This window comes from Lampetra fluviatilis, chromosome 11 (genome assembly GCF_964198595.1).
Source record: "Lampetra fluviatilis chromosome 11, kcLamFluv1.1, whole genome shotgun sequence".
Lineage (NCBI taxonomy): Eukaryota > Metazoa > Chordata > Hyperoartia > Petromyzontiformes > Petromyzontidae > Lampetra > Lampetra fluviatilis.
In genome coordinates, this window is record NC_136285.1 from 10,470,914 (window position 1) to 10,492,791 (window position 21,878).

The 21,878-nt window shown below is 48.5% G+C and overlaps 1 protein-coding gene across 4 annotated transcripts in view; it reads left to right on the forward strand.

The window, feature by feature from the left end:
- The window catches only part of LOC144934791 (guanine nucleotide-binding protein G(i) subunit alpha-1-like), a 120,951-nt gene that overhangs the window by 90,756 nt on the left and 8,317 nt on the right, over positions 1–21,878 (forward strand). For all 4 annotated transcript variants that reach the window (XM_078860946.1, XM_078860948.1, XM_078860950.1 and 1 more), the window contains exons 6-9: positions 10,513–10,641; positions 11,281–11,410; positions 15,351–15,504; positions 19,527–19,763. In XM_078860946.1, the coding sequence (XP_078717072.1) occupies positions 10,513–10,641; positions 11,281–11,410; positions 15,351–15,504; positions 19,527–19,717 (604 nt within the window). In that variant the 3' untranslated portion in view covers positions 19,718–19,763. The remainder of the gene's footprint in view (positions 1–10,512; positions 10,642–11,280; positions 11,411–15,350; positions 15,505–19,526; positions 19,764–21,878) is intronic.

Sequence of the window (21,878 nt, forward strand, 5' to 3'; positions counted from 1 at the left end):
AATAACCCAAAAGACACAGAAACATCTAAAACGTGCACAAATCAGAACAGTCACCATCACCTGTGATAATTCGCTTATACACTCCTACGTAAATACTGTACTTGTGTAACCTACTGTATGTACTGTATGTACTGCCTTCTGCAGGTATTCGCTTGTGTAAATGCCTCTCCAGCCCGATGCCCTTAAGTGGTGAAAAAGCATCTGGGTTGTTTGTATATGCAATTATATAATTATCCATAATTTATATGTACTGTGCTTTATATATATACACAAACGATTATGCATGCGTGTTTTCATGGTTGTGTAATGTACATGTGCTTGTGTGTACTGTATGTTGTGTGTTAATGTGTGTTTGTACATGCAGTGCGTGAAAGTTACATTCGTACGGAGAAAAAAATCAGCCCGTTACAAAACATCCGAGATAAATAAATGCAATTAACGATCGTGTGGTCATTGAGGCCGCGTATATTTTTACTGCGGTTGCACAGAATACAGTGCGGAAGGAGCATCTCTCAGTTCGCAGTTGCAAAAGGAAGACGCGCGCTATCAGCTAACGGCAGAAAAACCTCGCGATTTTATTTTCGTGGAAGCCCATTGCATCCTGAGCCCGGCCACCTGAGTTCGATTCCTGGCGAGTGATGTTTGCAGGGCGGCGGTGGTGCACGCCTGCCATCCAGCACTGGTGGATCACTCACATGTATGTCAAACACCCCTTCCCGTCTCCGTGCTCACCAAGAGATGGCAGTACAGCAAGTGGGTTCGTCTCCATCTGTTTCAATCTGTATGGGGATTAGAGTGTTGCACCCTTCCCTCGCACGGTGAGTTTTTGTCAGGGTACTCCGTGTACGAACACTCATTCATGGAGTTTGCCAAACATCCCAATATAGGACCACACAGTTTTGACAATTGTTTGTGCCAGTTCTGGCTGCCTTCTAGCTTTGTCCACGGTGTTCCGCATCTCTGAATGAAAGGAAATCTGTTGCAATGCGTTACAAAAGACACAATCATGTGACTTTATAATGGAACAGGTCTTGTGCGCACACCATTTACCAACCCATGCGGGCCAGCATGGGGAAGTATGGTCAAACAACTTCCCGTGACCAAGACAGCATGGGGAGGCCTTCATCCGGCAGTTTATTGACCAAGGGCTGAACACACGAGGTGAAATGGAAAATGTAGGCAGAGTAGGCTATTGTGGAATCTGACTGCGTTTGACCTTTTTGGGTCTCATCAGCAGTGAAGCTTAATGTGCCCTCTGCTGCATTGAAAGAATGGGCTTCGTGCAATGTACACGGAAGCGGTATACTACAATAGTTGCCAATCTGACTTGAAATGCTTGACGCAGTTTATGGGCAATGTTCTTTGGTGCGAATTTCTCTGCTTCTGATCGCGATCATTTGTAGAAATTGCGAGCACCTTTGCTTGGCCGATCTGATTTACGCTGTGGTTAAGTCAGGCTTTATTTGACATTGGAATAAATGGGTAAATAATGTAGCACAATATAAATGCAGGGGTTGTAGCCACCACCCGTTAATATTCACGGTCTGCAGAGGAGCGAATCGTGGATTATTGAAGGATTACCCTTCATGTATACCGCATATATATTAAATCTGGTTGTCATGGAAGTGTGACTGTTTAAAAGGCTTGGTGGAGTGACGAGCAGGGCAGATGAATCAGGAGGCTGTGGGTGAGTGGCTGTGTGGCTTTGGGTACTAATGCAGCCTGTTGAGCTTCTGACTTCGAGCCTCGCAGGAAGGGGACCTACTTTTAAACCCCGGTGCTGATGGGCAGAGAAGACTGGCAATCGCCGTCTTGTTCTGCAAGGTTTCGGTGCTTGCAGCGGGCGGTGACGCGGCCCAGCGGTAGCGCGATCGCCACTCATTGCAGAGGTTCACGGTTTGAATCCAGCGGTCGCCCTGGTTAATACCGCGCCGTCCAATAACCGTAAAAATGCGACACGCCGTCTGCTTTACAGCGCACATTAAAGATCCCAGTGGGATCATTCGCACAACTATGCCGTTGTGTTCCAGAGTCATGGTCGAAATTTGTAATTTTTAAAATATATTACCTACAAATGACTCATTTTAAATGCTATATATATGGAGCAAACACCACCCCCCTCCTGGTGAAAACGTGGCAGGACCCTTCTGAAAAAGTAATGAGTCTCAGTGAGGCTTTCTTGGGTAAACAAAAGCTGTTTTTCCGGATGCTTCTGCTGAATGGCGTATATAAAACTGGAACAGTATTTCTACTGCTCGAGAAGTAATTTACACAGTGTCGGATAATGTTGGATACATAAATAAGTGTTACTTTAAAGACAAACTTAGGTTACTAATGTATTCCCTAATTATTTGGTGATATTGCGTTGGCAGTGGTAGATAAATAACAAAAACAAAAAACTCAACACATTCGTCAATAACATTGCTTTTAAAATAAATCAAATATACGACAGGTGACGTTTCAGGCGATGGCCCTTCTTCAGAACAGATCGAGAGCCAACAGATGTAGATTGTCTCTGCGTGCTGTGAAGACGGTCCATAGCCCAAAACGTTGCCTAATGTTTACCCTTTTCGTTCCAACGCCACAGTGTTGTTCTTTGTACGTGTGAATTTTGTTTATACGTGTGAAATTTTTTGTACGTGTGGATTTTCGTTGTACGAGTGAATTTTCTCCACGTTCTCCGCTTTCCTCTTGCAAGCGATACACTCATTAAAGGGATTTTGCCAAAAAAAAACTACCCTTATGAAAACATCTGTGAACCCAGTGAGGCTTTTCCTGGTGAAATAATTGCCATTATTATAAATAATTGGCATTATTATGCAAGTTATTTTTAGTATTTAAAATAATGCTCTTGGCCTTTTATTTATTTACCAACTGTATTCTAATTAGGCTATCTGTATCGTGTCACGAGGTGGTGAAATTTCCACTCGGTACTCTCACAGTGACTACCAGCGTGTTTCGGAAACATCCATGATAGATGATCTCACGGAAATGCTGCTGATGTCCCTTTAAAACGCCCCTTAAAGCCACGCTAGAAACAGCACACCTTTTATATGCCCTGCAAATAGTGTTCAACGGATGTCAATCAAACCGAGACGTTTGATTTCCAGGACCACAACATAGCTGTATTAAGTTCAATGCCCTCTTTATAATAATGACATTTTGTAGCCATCGGTGGCAGGGCTAAGACCATCAACTTCCTGCACTTGAGATCCTGGTTCAGTTACAAGAATGGCTTCCCGAGTCTAAACTAAACTATTTTTATTTGACCAGGCAAGGGCCACTGAGCTACATAGCTCTTTTTCAGTAGCGACCTGGCTATCACAAGTGACAGCTCAACGAAGTGGCTTATCACGTGGAAAATTTATAGCAGCCAAATACTCTAAACGCACATTGTTTAAAAAAGTGGAGCGAAAAACCGGAGGACCCGGAGAAAAATCCACAACGACCACGGGAAGAAACATGCACGACCTCCTGTATACCTGGCGGGGTAGTTAACATATCACCACAGTGGGTTTGAACCTTGCATATCGCGATCGTACCGGCTCGGTGCTCTGACCGGCTCGGGTATCTGACACGAGGCTGCAAGCCCCACTGAAGCTGCCTCAGAAGTAGTCGACATCGTGCAACGGTGGCAGTGTTAAAATGGGAAAAGTGCCCGCTGCACTCCGTGAAGTAAAATGGGAAATGTGCTCACTGCATTCTGGGAGGTAAAATGGGAGAAGTGCCCACTGCATTCTGGGAGGTAAAATGGGAAACGTGCCCACTGCATTGTGGGAGGTAAAATGGGAAACGTGCCCATTGCACTCTGAGGTAAAATGGGAAACGTGCCCACTGCATTCTGGGAGGTAAAATGGGAAACGTGCCCACTGCATTGTGGGAGGTAAAATTAGAAACGTGCCCATTGCACTCTGAGGTAAAATGGGAAACATGCCCACTGCACTGTGTGAGGTAAAATGGGAAACGTGCCCACTGCACTCTGAGGTAAAATGGGAAACGTGCCCACTGCATTCTGGGAGGTAAAATGGGAAACGTGCTCACTGCACTGTGTGAGGTAAAATGGGACACGTGCTCACTGCACTCTGAGAGGTAAAATGGGAAACGTGCCCATTGCACTCTGAGGTATTTATTCTCACTGGATGCTGTGAATGGCTTGCAGCTTTGTAGGTGATGTAGCCAAGGCGTGCTTAAAATAAATCCCGTTTTGAGATAAATGGCTGCAAGCCATTTTGGCATTGCATTGCACCTGAACAACAACAACAAAAGACTCCGAGGCTGTCGCAAAGGAGGGCATTGAGGTGTACCGCGATATAACGGTTCACTTGGGCCTTCAAGTCTTGTATCCTGAGATGTGTAAAGTATGTATGTTGAACTTATTTCGTACCATACATCGCCAACCATGTTAATTGACAAACATGCTGTCGCGCTCCGATGTGCTTTCAGATTTTACCGCTTGTTACTCAGCACGGTGTCTTCACAGTTTACTCCACGTGCCGGGAGAGCATCGGGAACTGAGTTCCCCTAAAAAGCTTCCCGCTAGCTTGTGGAGCGAAACATCGGACATCGTGCCCAACGATACATGGTACAACCGGAAAGGACGTCAGATTAGCTACACGCGGCAAACTACCGGGAAAACCCTCCACAGTGCTGTGGAGCTGATTGGCGCACACAGCAATGCGATATCAGAAAATAAAAGCGGCATTTAACAAAAATGTAATTTGGCTAAGTAATTTTGTTTTGTGGTTTTATCTTTAGATTTAAATGTATAAAGAGGAAATGAAGGAAAGGGGCTGTATTGAGCTGATTAATTTTACAATTGTAGTACATTTCCATCTGTGTTTAAATTATAATTATTTATTCGATGGGGGCTGCAGTACAGCGCCAGCTGAGCCAGCAGTGTGCATACTCAAGGGTGTGTGCAGAAATGATGTTCATGATGAAATAATAATAATACCGTAATAGTAAGAATGGCCTTTTTATTTATTTTTAAACCAGAAAAGCCATGCAGAATCGCAGGGCGATTTATTTTTTCTCTCAGGAGGTTGCTACATTGGGGTGTTTGGGCCAGTTCTGTTACTCGGTGTTGGCGGTCATGTCGGACAAAACCGGAGCACCAGGAGAAAACCGATGTAAGTATAGGGGAGTGGGTGACTCACAGCTGCACACAGATTCAAGAATTAATTGATATACTACCAGCTTCTGGCCACATTGCAGCCTAAACCCTACAACACCTGGCATTAGCCGGCACTCTCCCATCGAAGAACTAAAGCAGGCTTAAACCAGCTGTCTGACGATATCGGGGGCATTCGGGGCGATTTGACCTCAGGCGGCATTGCAGATACGGCACTGCGACCCCAACGATAGAACGTGGGTCTGTGTTTCAATGCGTGAGGGTGCAGTTGACTTCGACCTCTTAACCCCTGCACGCTTTTTAATACGGGGAAGGGTTTGAGTGGCGCCATGTGTGTGTATGTATGTTGAACTTCTTTCACACCGCGCGTAGCCAACCATGCTAATTGGAGATGTGGGGAAGGACAAAGAAAGCAGTTCTAAAGAAATGAGATTTCAATCTAGATGATTTAAAAGTTGCAACAGCTTCAGAGGTTTCATAATGTGTGTGGTAAACGTGTGGCAATGTGTGTGTGCGTGCTCGATTCCTGGTGTTGCATAACACCCAGGGCAGTGCGAGGTGTGCACCGAGTGTGAATAATGGTGCAGTCTCTTCAAGTGACTTCAGCAGCCCCTTTTGTGAAGTCGTCTCCCAGGGACCGTTCTCTTACACGCAAGGCGGACGCGTTGCTCGCCATGAGACTTTCCCAATTGCAAATGCCTTTCGTCTCATCGCACGATGCCAACCAACCAACACAAATGCAATGTCATCGTCATCGGCCGTGATCGGTCCACTTCTGGATGAAGGCCCTCCCCAAGCTGTCCCCACTTCTTACGGGGCCCTGTGCAACTTGCAGTACAACAGGCGGCGCTCTCCAGCGCCACTGGGGCCAGGGCATTCCACAAGGCCGAACGGATGCGCGTGGAATCTTCGGCCGCCTCGTGCCTCTGTGGTGGCACAGCGCGCGGGGAGGCAGCGGCGCGTGCGCGCACGTGAGCGCGCGCGCATCCTGTGTTTGCGTTTGGGGAAGTGTGCGTCAATCTGCCACTCGCATCTGGCACCAGCCCCCGTGGGGGAGGGGGGGAAGGAAGCTGCGTTTCCTCTTCTTGCCGAAGTTCAATCGCGCACGGGGTGGTTCGATCAAGGATTGGGACGTGGCCCAGTGGCGCTCGTAAGCTCGGCGGTCCTTCTGGAGAGGCCTATTTTTTCTTTAATCGCAGAGTACGCGTTATTTCCACCGTGTGGGAGCACAGGCGCAGGTGGCGACATTGCCAGATTGCGCTTTTGTGGCTGTTTGCCCCCACAGAGAGCCGTAATTCTGCCATCGAGTCCGTTGCCTCTTTGTTCGTCGACCTTCGCCTTGGCAATAATATGCATGTGCGCGTGCACGTAAAGATACAAGGTGCTGTGTACACAGCAAATGGCAAGGGCCTTGTGTGTGGACACGTTGGATTTTCAAAAGAGGGAAAAAAAGGGACAAGCAGCATCTCGTGAAGTTAGTTTACCGAGTTTTGTAAATTGGGTCATGAAAACACTGGTGTAAACTAGGACTCGGTCTGCCAGATCAGCTTCGTCTCACACAAGCACACTGCAGGTCACAACCACACACTCACTCACCCACCACACTGCAGGTCACAACCACTCACTCACTCACCACACTGCAGGTCACAACCACTCACTCACTCACCCACCACACTGCAGATCACAACCACTCACTCACTCACTCACCCACCACACTGCAGGTCACAACCACACACTCACTCACCCACCACACTGCAGGCCACAACCACTCACTCACTCACCCACCACACTGCAGGTCACAACCACACACTCACTCACTCACCACACTGCAGGTCACAACCACACACTCACTCACCCACCACACTGCAGGTCACAACCACTCACTCACTCACTCACCCACCACACTGCAGGTCACAACCACACACTCACTCACCCACCACACTGCAGGCCACAACCACACACTCACTCACTCACCACACTGCATGTCACAACCACACACTCACTCACCCACCACAATGCAGATCACAACCACTCACTCACTCACCACACTGCATGTCACAACCACACACTCACTCACCCACCACAATGCAGATCACAACCACTCACTCACTCACCACACTGCATGTCACAACCACACACTCACTCACCCACCACAATGCAGATCACAACCACTCACTCACTCACCACACTGCATGTCACAACCACACACTCACTCACCCACCACACTGCAGATCACAACCACTCACTCACCACACTGCACGTCACAGCCACACACTCACTCACTCTGCAGGTCACAACTACACACTCACCCACCACACTGCATGTCACAACCACACACTCACTCACCCACCACACTGCAGATCACAACCACTCACTCACCACACTGCACGTCACAGCCACACACTCACTCACTCTGCAGGTCACAACTACACACTCACCCACCACACTGCATGTCACAACCACACACTCACTCACCCACCACACTGCAGATCACAACCACTCACTCACCACACTGCACGTCACAGCCACACACTCGCTCACTCTGCAGGTCACAACTACACACTCACCCACCACACTGCAGGTCACAACTACACACTCACCCACCACACTGCAGGTCACAACTACACACTCACTCACTCACCACTCTGCGGATCACAACCACTTCTCTTGCTGCTTCTTCCCTCGACTTTCTTCCCATCGTCTCTTTGCCCCCCCAAGTTCATGTAACCTCGCTCAAGTGAGGAACAGCGTTCGCTCGTATCTCTCACACATTCACGACTGCAGTTTGTTGCTGTCCACTCCCCGTCTTGGACCTTTGGCGCCTGTACAAAGCAACTGATAAAAAACGTGCATTGTGTTGGTTCTTCGTTGCCATTTATTCTTGCGTAATAGAAAGAAGAACGTAGAAAAATGAGCGCGATCGTCTGCATTACTTGCCATAATATCACACACGCGTATTTTTGACCTCGAGTTAAAGCACCGTTTAACAGGACACGTCTGTTTACGAAAGCTGCATTGCTTGCGCAGCTCACGACATTACACCATCCATATAAAGCGGTCAATATCAGCAGAGAAAGGAAGGCCAGAGGAGCAGTCACTGCGTGGGTGTTGTGGGTGGCCAGACACACCCAGAAATTCAGACGTGTTCAACATTTTCCAGATATGGCTTTGAGACACCCACGACATGTCTCGATATGGCTACGAGACACACCCAAGTTTTGGACGAAATCCTGATAGTTTTGAGTCTGCATTACTCTCTTGAACAGGAGGACACAAATGCCGATTACGATGATGGTGGGAACCTCTAGATACAGGAGCGCACAATCAGTCGGCTCCGTACTGAGTCATCAGTCGCCAGTGGATGCTACTGATTTAACATAATCGCAGCCCAGCAGAACTCCGCTTATCCTATGCAACGTGGGCGGGTCGGGGTAGGAGGGAAAGGTGAACTTCAAGCATCCTGTCTATCCTCGTGTTTTTTCTGCAATATTTTGCTGTCTTTTCTTGGATTTTCTGTTTGCACTCAGTCACATATTCACTTTATGATGTTTTTTGTTCAAGTTTTTTCTTTGTTGCATTTGCACCCGATTCAAGAGCCGAATGGCTCACAGGGCTATACCTAATAAATGAGCTTGAACTTGAACTAGCGAGAGCCATTCTCTGGCAGCTGGGTCACCTGCGACTTCCACGTGTGCGTCTGCACCTCACCTAAGTTTGATATCGCCCGTCGCCATTGACGTTGGCAAAGGCCTCTCTCAAAATAGATATTTTTTTTTCATCGCGGCAAATTGCGCCCCATTTTATGACATTTTTATAACCCGGCCATCTGCAAGCTTTAAATTGGCCCAATTTTTTGTTCGTATTTTGTTTTTTATGTTTGTTTAATTGAACGTGCTCAAACCTTCTCACACACACAAGGACTGCTGCTGCTGCTGAGTAGAAGCAGGTGGTCGTGTTTGCCTCTTTGTAGCCCCACGTGTTCACGCGGATCACCATAAGGTGGGCATTACATTGTGTGTCTTGGGTTCACAGACACCTGTGGTCATGCGCGCACCGCTCCCTCGGACAAACTTAATGACACCGCACACAAAGGTGTTCCCGCAAATGCGTCTCGCCGTGTGCTTAATGCGCCGCGAAACTCGCTGTCCAGATGCTCCACGCGGCGAGGTCATGGCATTTATGGAAGCTTTTCCCCATCTGCCTCGGATGCATTAACACAGCGGCGTAAAACAAAAAAAGACTGTTCAATTGATCTCCCTGGAAGGCTTTCAGTGGACTTTGTGCGGCAGGGGATTATGAGCACTGCTCGTGATGGTGGGTTTTAGGTATGCGATGAGCCTCATTAAGTCTGACTCTTCCTTGAAGGTAAAATGTAATTATCTCAGCTTCGGCGGTGAGTGGAAGCAAGATTCTCTTTTAAAACTTAAAAGTGCTTCAAGTTTTTAAATCATCCCAACCAAAGGCGTCTTCTCCAAAGTAGGGGTAACGATGCGTGCGGTCCAATTAATTAAAATCATGTCAAAGCTAACAGGCACTACCAGCCTCTGTGTTAAATTACAGACGCGACCATATTTCAATGCTCTGTTTCCAGTCTCTGACTATGATGTTGTGGTAAGACCAGAGCCTGTAATAGTTCATAATGCACTGTTTTTCAAGCTTAAATTTGGCTCTCACAAGCATTCAGGAACTCGGAAGTGGTTGTAATCGCCATATTGTTACAACGCCTCTCCTGCTTGGGCAATGGTATACAAACAAGCTCAAGATACTGCACCCTAGCGTTTTTTTTTATATTAATTGCCATAATTTGTCGCCGTGGTTCGATTAAACATTTGATTCTCTGTTTAACGTTGATGTTGAATGTAGCGGCCACCAGCAGCTGCATGGGTCAGGTGAACCTATTATATAACAGCACACGAATCGAAAAACGTACGTTCTCATGCACGTGTATGTGCGTATGTTGAACTTCTTTCGTGCCGTACGTAGCCCACCGTGCTAATCGGAGGTGCGATTGGTGAATCCTATGTAACTGTTGCATCCTTTTCGCTCAAGGCCCCACAGAACCCCCTCGTGTGTATTCTGCGTCGGCATTTTTCAGAATCCGAATATTTATTCATTTTGGAGGAATCTGATGAGCTGTAAAGCTCTTTTTCACCACTGTCTAGTAGGGGCGGGTAAGAACGTTACAGCCATTCTCTTTCTGTATGGCCGGGCTGGGCCAGTTGAGGGCTATGAGGAGTGACGTCGCGTGAGTTCGTGAAACGTCGCCAGCGAATGGATGAAACTGGCATCGTCGGACGACGCATTCCATGCGTTGGCAGCGCTCACCGATGGCGCTCTATTGGAATCTCACGTTGCCGCCCCCTTGCCCCCCCCCCCCGCAGCTACCTCAACGACCTGGAGCGGATCTCGCGACCCGACTACGTGCCAACGCAGCAGGATGTGCTGCGCACGCGCGTCAAGACTACGGGCATCGTGGAGACGCACTTCACCTTCAAAGACCTCCACTTCAAGTGAGTGGCGCCCAAGCGCGGTGGCTCCCGTGAGGGCGAGGGCACGGCGGTGCTGCCAGTGTTGATGCTGCTGGCGGTGGTGGTGCTGGTAGCGGTGGTGGTGCTAGTAGCGGTGGTGGTGCTAGTAGCGGTGGTGGTGCTGGTAGCGGCGGTGGTGCTGGTAGCGGCGGTGGTGCTGGTAGCGGCGGTGGTGCTGGTAGCGGCGGTGGTGCTGGTAGCGGCTGGTAATGGCTGATGGTGCTGGCAGTGTTGATGCTGCTGGCGGTGGTGGTGCTGGTAGCGGTAGTGCTGCTGGCAGTGGAGGAGCTGCTGGCAGCAGCGGTCCTGGTAGCGGCTGGTGCTGGTAGCGGCGATGGTGCTGGTGTCGGCACCGCCACAAAAACCCTGCACGGTAAGCTTGATAACAGCAGCAGCGTCTGTTGGCTGGTATCGCACTTGTGCATGCGCGCACGTGCCTAAAACTGGTCCCCATCCCGTGATAGTGGCACACGTGTGGATCGATAAAGGATCCGCGAGAGATTTACGAGCCTGACCATGAATGTGCACGTGTGTGTGCGTGTTCGCGCGTGTGCTTGTGTGCACGTGCTTGTGTGTGTCTGCGTGCGTGTGTGTGTGCACGTGTGTGCGACCCCGGCACAGGATGTTTGACGTGGGAGGGCAGCGCTCCGAGCGGAAGAAATGGATCCACTGCTTTGAGGGCGTCACCGCCATCATCTTCTGCGTCGCCATGAGTGCCTACGACCTGGTCCTGGCCGAGGACGAGGAGATGGTGGGTGCCCATCGCCAGCCTCCAGTGAATTAGTAAATCGGTTCATTTTGATTTGAGTTAAACAAAATAAAAACCCAGAGCCAGCCTGCTGGGGCAACGGCGTCGAGACGACTGCCCTTGGGCTTTATTTGCAAAGGGGTCGTAGTGCCCCCTAGCCCAGCCAGTCACCCGTAGCAGTCTGTGTCTCTGTAGCGGTGAGGCCCACGTCACGGCCAGGTGTGGCGAGGACAGGTGTGGGGGGACAGGTGTGTGGGGGGACAGGTGTGGGGGGGACGGGCAGCTGGATGCTGCGCTCCCCGACTCGACATGGGCAGAGGGAGACCAAAAAAAAACTCTTCACTTGTTCCTCATTTTGGGTTAACAATTTCGCCTCCCTCTCATGCCGATACGACGAATTGTCGCATAGAGGAGTCGAGATTTGATTTATAATGTTAGGGTTTGCCACCTGTCCATGATTTTCCCACAAGAGTCCTCTTGTAGAGTCTGCGATCCTGGAAAATATCTGAAGTCTTCCCGGGATGTATGTATGTATGTTGAACTTCTTTCGCACTGTACGTTGCCAACCGTGATAATCAAGAGGTGCGGGGGCATTAAAAGTTTAGTTTTTTTTTTTGCCACTCACGAAAGACATTTTATTCAGAGGTAGTTCTCCCCTCCTCTTGTATTGTGAGACGCTCTTCTTCTCCCCATGATGTACGTCCCAGGCTCTTTATACCTAAGAGGTGGCAACCGTAGTTCATGCCCGCGTGGGCAAACGCTAATTTCATCAACACCCGGCGCCGTGACGCAACATCAGGGTACAGAAAGCAAAACAACATTGGGCGCTGTGACCGTCCCCGACAAGATCTCGTGCCAAACACTCGGGCGGCTCTTCCCCAGGGAGGTTCACGTGGCCACCGTCGGTGCTTGCATCAGCGGCACGCCTCCTCCTGGGGTCTTGGTTTTTAATGTCAGCGCTGCCAGTCTCTTGCTCACCAAGCTGCACGTGAACTGGCTCTGCTGCGCTAAACCTTTGTTCTGGTTCAACGGTGCATTCAATTACATTTCGTTGCGTGTGTGCGTGTGGGGAGCGGTGGCGCAGCGATGAGCGCATTGCGCTATGAACTCGGGTGACCCGGCTTCGATTCCCGCTCACGGTCAACACCAGTGAACCGGTTCTGGGCCTCCCCTAGGTCGACTCAGCCTCAAATAAGTAACTGGTGCTGCGTGCAAATATTACCACTCGGGAGACAAAGGTGGCTGCGCGTGTTTCTGGCCACTCACCCCCTCGTGTGCCGTGCCGGCCCTCAAAGGTGCTCATTAATAGCACTTGCTCCTCCAGTGTTGGTACTGGTTACACGGGTGGTCTTTGTCTATGTAATGTAGAAAAGGTAAAAGTGCAGCCACTACAATTGCTTGCTCACACCACTGCTGACGGAAGCGCGCCTCCTCTAGAGATGTCCTGTAGAGGGAATTTTGGCCTACTCTTCCACGCTGTCCAGATATCTTGGAGGAGGTGGGAGTGTCCACATCTTACCCCACCTAATGCAGCCTGTCGATGGACTGACCGTGGTTTGTCTGTGTGTATATGTTGAACATACATACAAAGCCAACCGCGCTCACCGGTTTGTACTATTTATACTCTGGGCTAGACTGAGGCGGGGCGGGGGGGATTCATGAGTTGATTACTTACGTTTAACGCAAATGTTGTGCAAGTGATGCAGCGATGCTACATTTAAGCTAACAGGGCCGTCTGAACGGCACAAACGAAACGGAACGAAAGCGAAACGGTAAAACACCAAATGCTTAAAAACGAGACACGAAACGATCAGGTCCTGAATCTGATCACCGCCCTGAATTGTGACGGGGGGGGGCGGGGGATCGGGACGTGCTTATTATTTACTCTGAAGCCACAACTGCGAACAATCTGCGTTGTGGTGTCTGGTGTTAGTGACTTCTGCCTTGCGAGCGCCACATTGCAAGCGCTGGCGTCACTTGAGACCCTGAAAATCAATGCGATGGAGTCGCTCTGCGGTCCAGTCTTCTATTTTAATTTGGCAGAGCGCACAATCACAGTCTGCGTAATGCTTGCGTTTATCAATAAAAGCTATGGGATCCCTAGCCGCGTGCCTTTTACCCTGCAGTTCACTTTAGCCACGTATTCAATGCAGATGGATTGACTGTAATTGTTTATTATCTCTCAGCAATTGAACAGAGGAGACAAACGGAAACCCTCATCCGAAACACTAAATTCATATCGATATCGACCACCAACCTCGCAATGCTCGCATTGCATCGCAGTTGCATTTGGTTCACGTTGCTTTTGCAGCTGCAAGAGGCGCACTATCGTTCACCGCAATTTAGCACGTAGGTTTCCATAGACGCTCGGAATCAAAGTGTGGTTTTCTGGGCAGATGTCGCAACCGTGTACCCGATACCCGTACCCTACCCGATACCCGGCTACCCGTACCCGGCCGGGTATGGGTACGGGTACCCGTTTGCGACCCTGGTGCGGCCGGGTACGGGTAGGCCGTGAGTCACTGGTGAGTAACCGTTTGTCACTCATTTCCCAACGTCTTGTCTCTTCTCACAATTCAAGTTCCTAGAATCAACCCACCCGCGCCTGCAACATGGCTTCATCCCAGAGGTCGCAATCGGGTACCCGATACCCGTACCCTACCCGTACTCTACCCGATACCCGGCCGTGTACGGGTAGCCGGGTATCAGGTAGGGTACGGGTACGGGTACCCATTTGCGACCCTGGTGCGGCCGGGTACGGGTAAGGAATCAAAACCCGTTTGCGACCTCTGTTTCTGGGGTATTGAGTGTATCTCCTCTCACGCTTTCGCCGCGCACTACTGCGGGCGTCTTCAGGCGTTCACGACGAAGGCCTCAAGGTGGTGAAGCTGCTGCAAGACGGAAGGCTTGAGGGGGTGGTGGGCAGGCGGATGGGGGGGAGGCTGGGAAAAACACGCGGCTTAACGCGGAAAGTCCACGCTCGCATTCCCCGCAGCGTCTGTGCATCGATCGCTTCTTGAATCAAATCGAGACCCTGAATCGTGACCGTTCGTAAAAGTCGCAGAGGGACTGCGGGTGAGTTTGCCCACCCCCCCCCCCCCCCCCCCGTTGAGCACGGCTCACGGAGGTTCCCACAAGAGCCACCACGAAAGGAAACGTGTTTCACGAATGAGGCTCTGCTAACGGACAGAAGCGGGTGCCTTTGTGGCAGTTGTCACAGTCCGGATTGGCGAGTACACCAGCAGAGCACTGGAGGCATAAGGATTCACCTTCCTGGCGGTCAGACGAATTGTCTCTATTCAGGGTCACGATTCAGTGCAACAACCAAATCTCTTTTGTAACGTTGTGGTGCATTGAATGACAGTGCCTGTTGTGACAGCAGGGGTTTACGTCAACCCATCGCTGAGAAACATATGAGTCGAAAAACATACATTCTTACGCACACGTGATTCAATTCGTATGTTGTGAGCTTACGGACCAATATTAATTGCCGCACATATATATGTACGTCATTGCACCTCTTGCAATCTTCGTGCCTGGTAGCTAAATATCTCTGGCTGTTGCCTGATGAAGCTGGTTGTTATGTCATACTCAGATTGTAAATGTTATGGCTTTGCTCTACAAAACACCGGTGTGCTGTACTGGTGACGAATTGGCACGTTCTGTTTACGTGACAAACCTTGCTAATTGGCTGTGTCGGGTGGTGGCTGGTTTAACGACACTTTTATATATTTATGCGATCTAACACAAAAAAAACCTGTATTATGGATGATATTGGTCGCGAAAGCCTCCGGTGTCAAACCTGCGCTTGCCTCTGATCACACCGCACACACAGCACATTGTCAGTCCTCCTAGTTGGGTCGCTTTTTTTCCACGAATGTCCCCGCCAGCCCTTCACTGGATTGCCCGTATAAAAAATACCGGTTGCTTTTCTCTCCCGCAGAACCGCATGCAGGAGAGCATGAAACTCTTCGACAGCATATGCAACAACAAGTGGTTCACAGAGACGTCCATTATCCTCTTCCTCAACAAGAAGGACATCTTCGAGGAGAAGATTGCCCTCTGCCCCATCACATCGTGCTTCCCCGAGTACACGGGTACGTCGGGAGCTGCCGGCTTGCTCACCTCGCAGGCCTAGCTTCAACATCCGCTGCACGGAGTGGGAAAATCGAGCCGGCTCGGGGACTTGAACAGAAAGGGCCGGACCTCGTGCCTCTGTGCGTGGCTACGCGCATTGCGGACCATTGATTGTTGGGTGGATTTTAACTAAATTAATGGCAATTGCGTGAAAATACAAATGCAGGCCGTGGCGCTGTCAATTCTTTGAAATGCGTGCGGCGATTATACATTTCTACTCTTAGGCTCTTTCGGTAAAGTCACGTAAAAAAACAAAAATGAAAATAACTACATTAAATCACGACGTTTCGGAAGCAACACAAGCCTCCATCATCAGGTGTAACTGCTCAAGTAAAATTACTGTAGCGTGTGAAGAAAGCTATTCAAGACACGTGTTTTTATATAGAGTGCTGGGCAGGGAGGAGCCAATGAGTCATGGGGGGGTGGGGGAGAGATCACCATCTCGGTGCTTGTACACTGCAAGTACACTGCAAGTAATCTCGTACGCTTGTACACTCCTCCCTACCCAGCACCCTATATAAAAACACGTGTCTTGAATAGCTTTCTTCACACGCTACAGTAATCTTCTTGGTTCTTTCGGTAAAGTCACGTAGGATGGAAATAATAAAATAATAAAAATAAAACATAATAAAATAATTCTCACGACGTTTCGGCCACAACGCAAGCAGCGGCTGCTGCTACATTTCGGCCACAACGCAAGCAGCGGCTGCTTGCGTTGTGGCCGAAACGTCGTGAGAATTATTTTATTATGTTTTATTTTTATTATTTTATTATTTCCATTCTACGTGACTTTACCGAAAAAACCAAGTTTAATCCCTGCAGTCACGAAAGCTTTAAATCGAAACGCTACAGTAACTTTACTGGAGCAGTTACACCTGATGACGGAGGCTTGTGTTGCCTCCGAAACGTCGTGATTTAATATAGTTATTTTAATTTTTTATTATTTTATTTTATTATTATTATTTTATTATTATACATTTCTGTCTCCGCGATCTGTCGTTATAACGGTGACTGCTCTTTGAGAGTGTGCGCCACTGACGGTGCTTGTGTTATACAAAGGTTCGTGATTTTCCGCAGACAGAATCACAGCATAAAGTTGTGGAGGCAGTGGTAAGAGCATGATTCACAACGTGCAAACATTAAGAGGCATGTTTAACAAACCATCTCGAGGGCAATTTTACACGTGAGTGGCCGTTACGGTATGGATTTATCTTCCCAACGTATTAGAGGTCACGTATTACGAATTCTTATTTTTTTTACTTCTCCGCCATATTTCATCCATTGCGAAAACATTTCACGACAGAGATTCCGCGGTGACGCACGAGGCCTCGCTTTGCCCGTCTCGTCTCGTTTGAGAGACGGCGGCGGCGGCGTTCAGAACCGTGAGCAGCTCATAGCAGCCGCCGTATTCAAGTTCGAACGCATCGGCAAATCTGTTAACGAAAAAATCTATTCAATTCTGTGCCAAGCCAAGCGTCGGCCGCATTCAACAAAGACAGCATTGTGCCTGGGCTCATGTTGTGCAGCGGAGTTTGAAGGCGAGGGGGGATTTATTATCTATGGGACCTTTTTGCCAGTTTCAAAACGATGAGAGAATTTTTTTTAGGCTTTTCACCCTTTCTAGCAATAAAAACAGGTGTTAAGATGTTCATACGTTGGACATTTTTTTTGTTTTACCAGGTAAGGCCCACTGAGCTGTGTAGCTCTTTTGCAGAAGCGATCTGGCCACAAATGATAGCTCAACTAAGTGGCTTATCACGTGGAAATGTATAGCAGCATCCAAATACTCTTAACACATGTTTTTAAATGCGAAGATAAAACCCACATGACCACGGGGAAAGTATGCAAACTCCAAATATACAGGCGTCCAGGGTTGGGATCTAACCCACGACCTCCTGTATACCAGGCGAGCTAGTTAACATTTCGCCTATTGCAAGTGATCAAGTCTGCATTAACCACACATACTTGTGGCAAAACTGGCCAACAAACATGCCGTGATAATATATGCATTTGTCGAGGGGATTTCACGACTTGCAAAGCCCCCGGGCTGTTAACGTTTGATTGCTGCTCGCAGGCGTGAACAATGATGCGGCGCCGCCGTTAAAAAAGCGAACAAAATTGGTTTAGCGCTTATGGTTTGATTGCGTTCAGATGGATGTGGTGGGTTTTTTTCCACATTACAGTCAAACGATGTTGGTGTTAGCGTCTTGGATGCCGTTACTTGTCGTGCGTAAAGTTGACCTCGGTGAGATTGCGTGGTTTAATTTGAAAAATAACAAGATAAATCATTAGCGAACTCTTCAGTTGTTAGCTGAGATAAGGGTGCCGCCCTGCAATTTCCTGTTTAGCGAGACTGCTTGCGGTAGAGCCTCCACTAAATTGGAGCTTTTCTCTTCTTGGTTCTTTCGGTAAAGTCACCTAGAAGGGAAGTAATAAAATAATAAAAATAAAACATAATAAAATAATTCTCACGACGTTTCGGCCACAACGCAAGCCGCCGTCCTCAGGTGAAAACCAGGTCTTTCGGGGAGACAGCGTCATTCAGACGCTGTCTCCCAGACAGACCTGATTAAAAGCTTTCGTGACTGCGTCATTCAGACGCTGTCTCCCCGACAGACCTGGTTTTCACCTGAGGACGGCTGCTTGCGTTGTGGCCGAAACGTCGTGAGAATTATTTTATTATATTTTATTTTTATTATTTTATTACTTCCCTTCTACGTGACTTTACCGAAAGAACCAAGAAGATGTATCCCTGCAGTCACGAAAGCTTTAAATCGAAAAATAAATTGGTGCTCTCGAGAGCCCCCTCCATAGGGTATTTGGCCTACTCTTCCATGCTGGCCAAATGTCTTGGAAGAGGTGGGATTACCCGCCACATGCGACCAGCCTGCCGATCGACTAACTGTGGCGTAGCAATGTTTGCTGCTGGGAGGATGAAGGTGTGGGGATTTCAGGAACTTGCCTGTTGTTTCAACTGCCACTCCGGGAGATGGGACCAGTGACTTCACGCTTGTTATGATTTATGGTGCCGCGATTATATGTCTTAGAATTAGCCATGTGACGAATTCACGAATTTTACATTTGTTGATTAGAATGAACACGATACCTGCGTTGAAATGAGCAACCTAAAAATTGATTGCGTACCACGTAGGCAAACGTTACCTTGAGACTAATCGAACAAATCAAGATGGTAAATACGAAAGGAGCAGTACAAACAAGATGACAACGAACAGGTTCTTGAATAGAATCGTAACCCCCCGAGTTGTGACATTCAAATCACAGGGGGCGCTGAATCGATTGCATGCCAAGTAATAGCATTTACAGTTATCATAATTATTCTTGATAATATTTGAATTATAGTCAAAACAAATTACCACAACATATATATTATTCATGAATACATTGAGCAACTGTCCTAGTTATGCATAGCTCCAGTTGTGACACCCTGACAGAAATCTTTTTGCTGCAAGCGATTTGTTCGCGACATTGGTTTTGCTCGTATTTATTGCGAACCCAACTTTTTTGCAGCCCTTCTTTAACAAAAAATTCTACAATCATTTCCAAGAGTTTATTTCCAGTGGGTCGTGGTGATGGCTACGTGGTCAGGAGCTATGAGATGCCAAAACCTCTTTCTCAATTCCCGTGTGTGCCTTTGTCTCCAATCCGAATGAAAACGCGTCACCTTGGCAGTGTGAACTATCTTAGCGAAAGCGTGTCTCCTTGTCCGATTCCCATCCTCTATTTATTTACGTTAGCGACCTGCTTTACCTTTTCTCTAATTTCACTCGTATCGTTGTTTCCATTGTTTGTTGATGTATCTTGCTGATCTGTGAAAAAGAGCTTCATAGCTCATCGGATTATTCCAGGGTGAACAAAAATTCTGATTTTAAAAAACGTATTTCATCCAGCGGTAGATAGATGGGGGCAGCAGACGATTGCCTTGACGCCGCCTACCATCCTCTGGCTGCTGTGATCCCCTCAGGCCCCAGCACGTACGAGGCGGCCTCGTCCTACATCCAGAACCGCTTCGAGGACCTCAACAAGCGCAAGGACACCAAGGAGATCTACTCACACTTCACCTGCGCCACCGACACCAAGAACGTGCAGTTCGTCTTCGACGCCGTCACCGACGTCATCATCAAGAACAACCTCAAGGACTGCGGCCTCTTCTAGAGCCGCGAGCGCCCGCCTCCCCACACACCACCCCCCCCGAATCCCGGTGGGTACCACTGTCACTGTGTGTGTGTGTGTGTTTGCGCGTGCTGACCGCGTGTGTGTGTGTGCTGACGCTGTGTATGTGTGTGCGTGCTGACCGCGTGTGTGTGCTGACTTTGTGTATGTGCTGTCTGTGTACGTGTTGACCGTGTGTGTGCGCTGACCGTCCATGTATGTGCTTGCACTGTGCGTGTGTGTGTGTTTACTGTATGGCTGTGTGTTGTGTTGACCCTGTATATGTGTGCTAACCAGGGCCCACAACTTGTTGTGGGTGTCACTTAGCCATATCTCAACATGTTGGTGGGATCCGAACACCCATGACCCCCCACAGGGGCTGTGACCCTGTCGCTGTTCAGCTGCAGCGGAGATTGTCCATCCAGAGTTCAAATGTTGGCAGGAATGCGCTCCGACTCCGGCCACCCGCGTTGAATAAAAGCGGCGAATATTTGAACCGGTCCTAGGGTCTCCCCTAGGTCGACTCGGCCTTCAGTGAGTACCTGGTGTGGTGTGTGAGAAAACATCAGCGCTCGGGAGACCAGGTGGCCAGGCGTGGTGCTGGCCACCCACCCCCTCCGTGTGTCATACCGGCCTCAATAGGTGCTCGCGAACAGCACTTGCCCCAATAGTCTGCTGAAGGCAATATGGGGGACCTTTGTTTTTGTGATCGTGTGTTTTAGGCACTTGACGATTTATTAATTCGTTGTGTAAAACTGATTCCTATGCTCATGCATTCATTCAATTTCCATTGGAAGAATCGATCATTAATTATACGTGCAAAGTGTATGGTAATGTCACATTTAGGCTATTATAATATACGAGACGGACAAATATGAGACAAATGAGACAATAAATTCTATAAATAAACCTCGATTTGGATTACGACCATGAATCATGACAGTTCATCAGTCAGTTCATGTGTGAGATTTTGTGTGGGTGCGTGTATATGTGCACGTGTGTGTACGCGAGTAAGTACGCACCTGGGGAGAGGTAGTTAAGTGGTTAGCATGCTGCGCTAAGAAACCGGTGACCCGAGTTCAATTCCTCGTGGCCAACACCAGTGACGAATATCTGAACCGGTCTTGGACCTCCCCTAGGTCGACTCAGCCTCAAATGAGTACCTGGTGCAGCGTGTACACATCGCCACTCAGGGAAAGAAAGACGTCCGGTCGTTGCGTTGGCCGCACACCCCCTGGTGCCGGCCTTAATAGGTGCTCGCGAACAGCACTTGCCCCAAAAGTTTGTTAAGGCTATACAAGATATTTTGTCTTTGTACGCACTTGTGTACATGCTCGTGCATGTGTTAGTGCGAGTGTGCATGTGTTTCGTGAATGGTTAGTGGCGCAGTGAGAGGGGCGCTGCGGTAGTGAGATGTTAACTACCTCGCGTGGTATACAGAAGGTTGTGGGTTCGATCCCGACCCTGACATATGTACATCTGGAGTTTGCATGTTTTCTCTCCCCGTGGTCGTGTGGATTTTACTCCGGATCCTCCAGTTTTTCCCTCCACATTTACAATCAATATGCGTTATAAAGTATTTGGCTGCTTTGAATGTACACATGATAAGCCACTTCATTGAGTTATCATTTGTGGCCAGGTCGCTTCTGAAAAAGAGCTATGCAACTCAGTGAGCCTTACCTGGTAAAATACATATATATTTTTTTTATAGTTTTATAGAATCCCAGGTTTGTCGGGAGAGTAAGGAGATAAGCCCCAGGTAAAGTGTGGATTTTGTTGTTAACGGCGTAATACCCCTCCCAACTTCGGCCTACCTATTTGGGGATAAGTCCCGTACTTGGCACTATGGCAACACGTGCGCCTACTACCAAAAATAGTCTCCAATGTTAGCACAACACTAATATTTGTATTCTCCAAACAGGGGCAAGCTTATCTCTCTACGCGTCCAACCGCTTTAACTGGTCGCTACAGCATGACCAGCAATGTAAAATGTATCTATCTAGATTTGAAGCTTTCGTGACTGCAGGAATCCATACTCTTTGGTTCTTTCGGTAAAGTCAAAGGGATTCAAATGTATCTCTCGTAACGTCGTGCCGAGAGTGTTCAACATCGGCGGTTACTCTTGAGGTGACGTTTTATAAACAGCAAAGAGCTGGTTGATTTC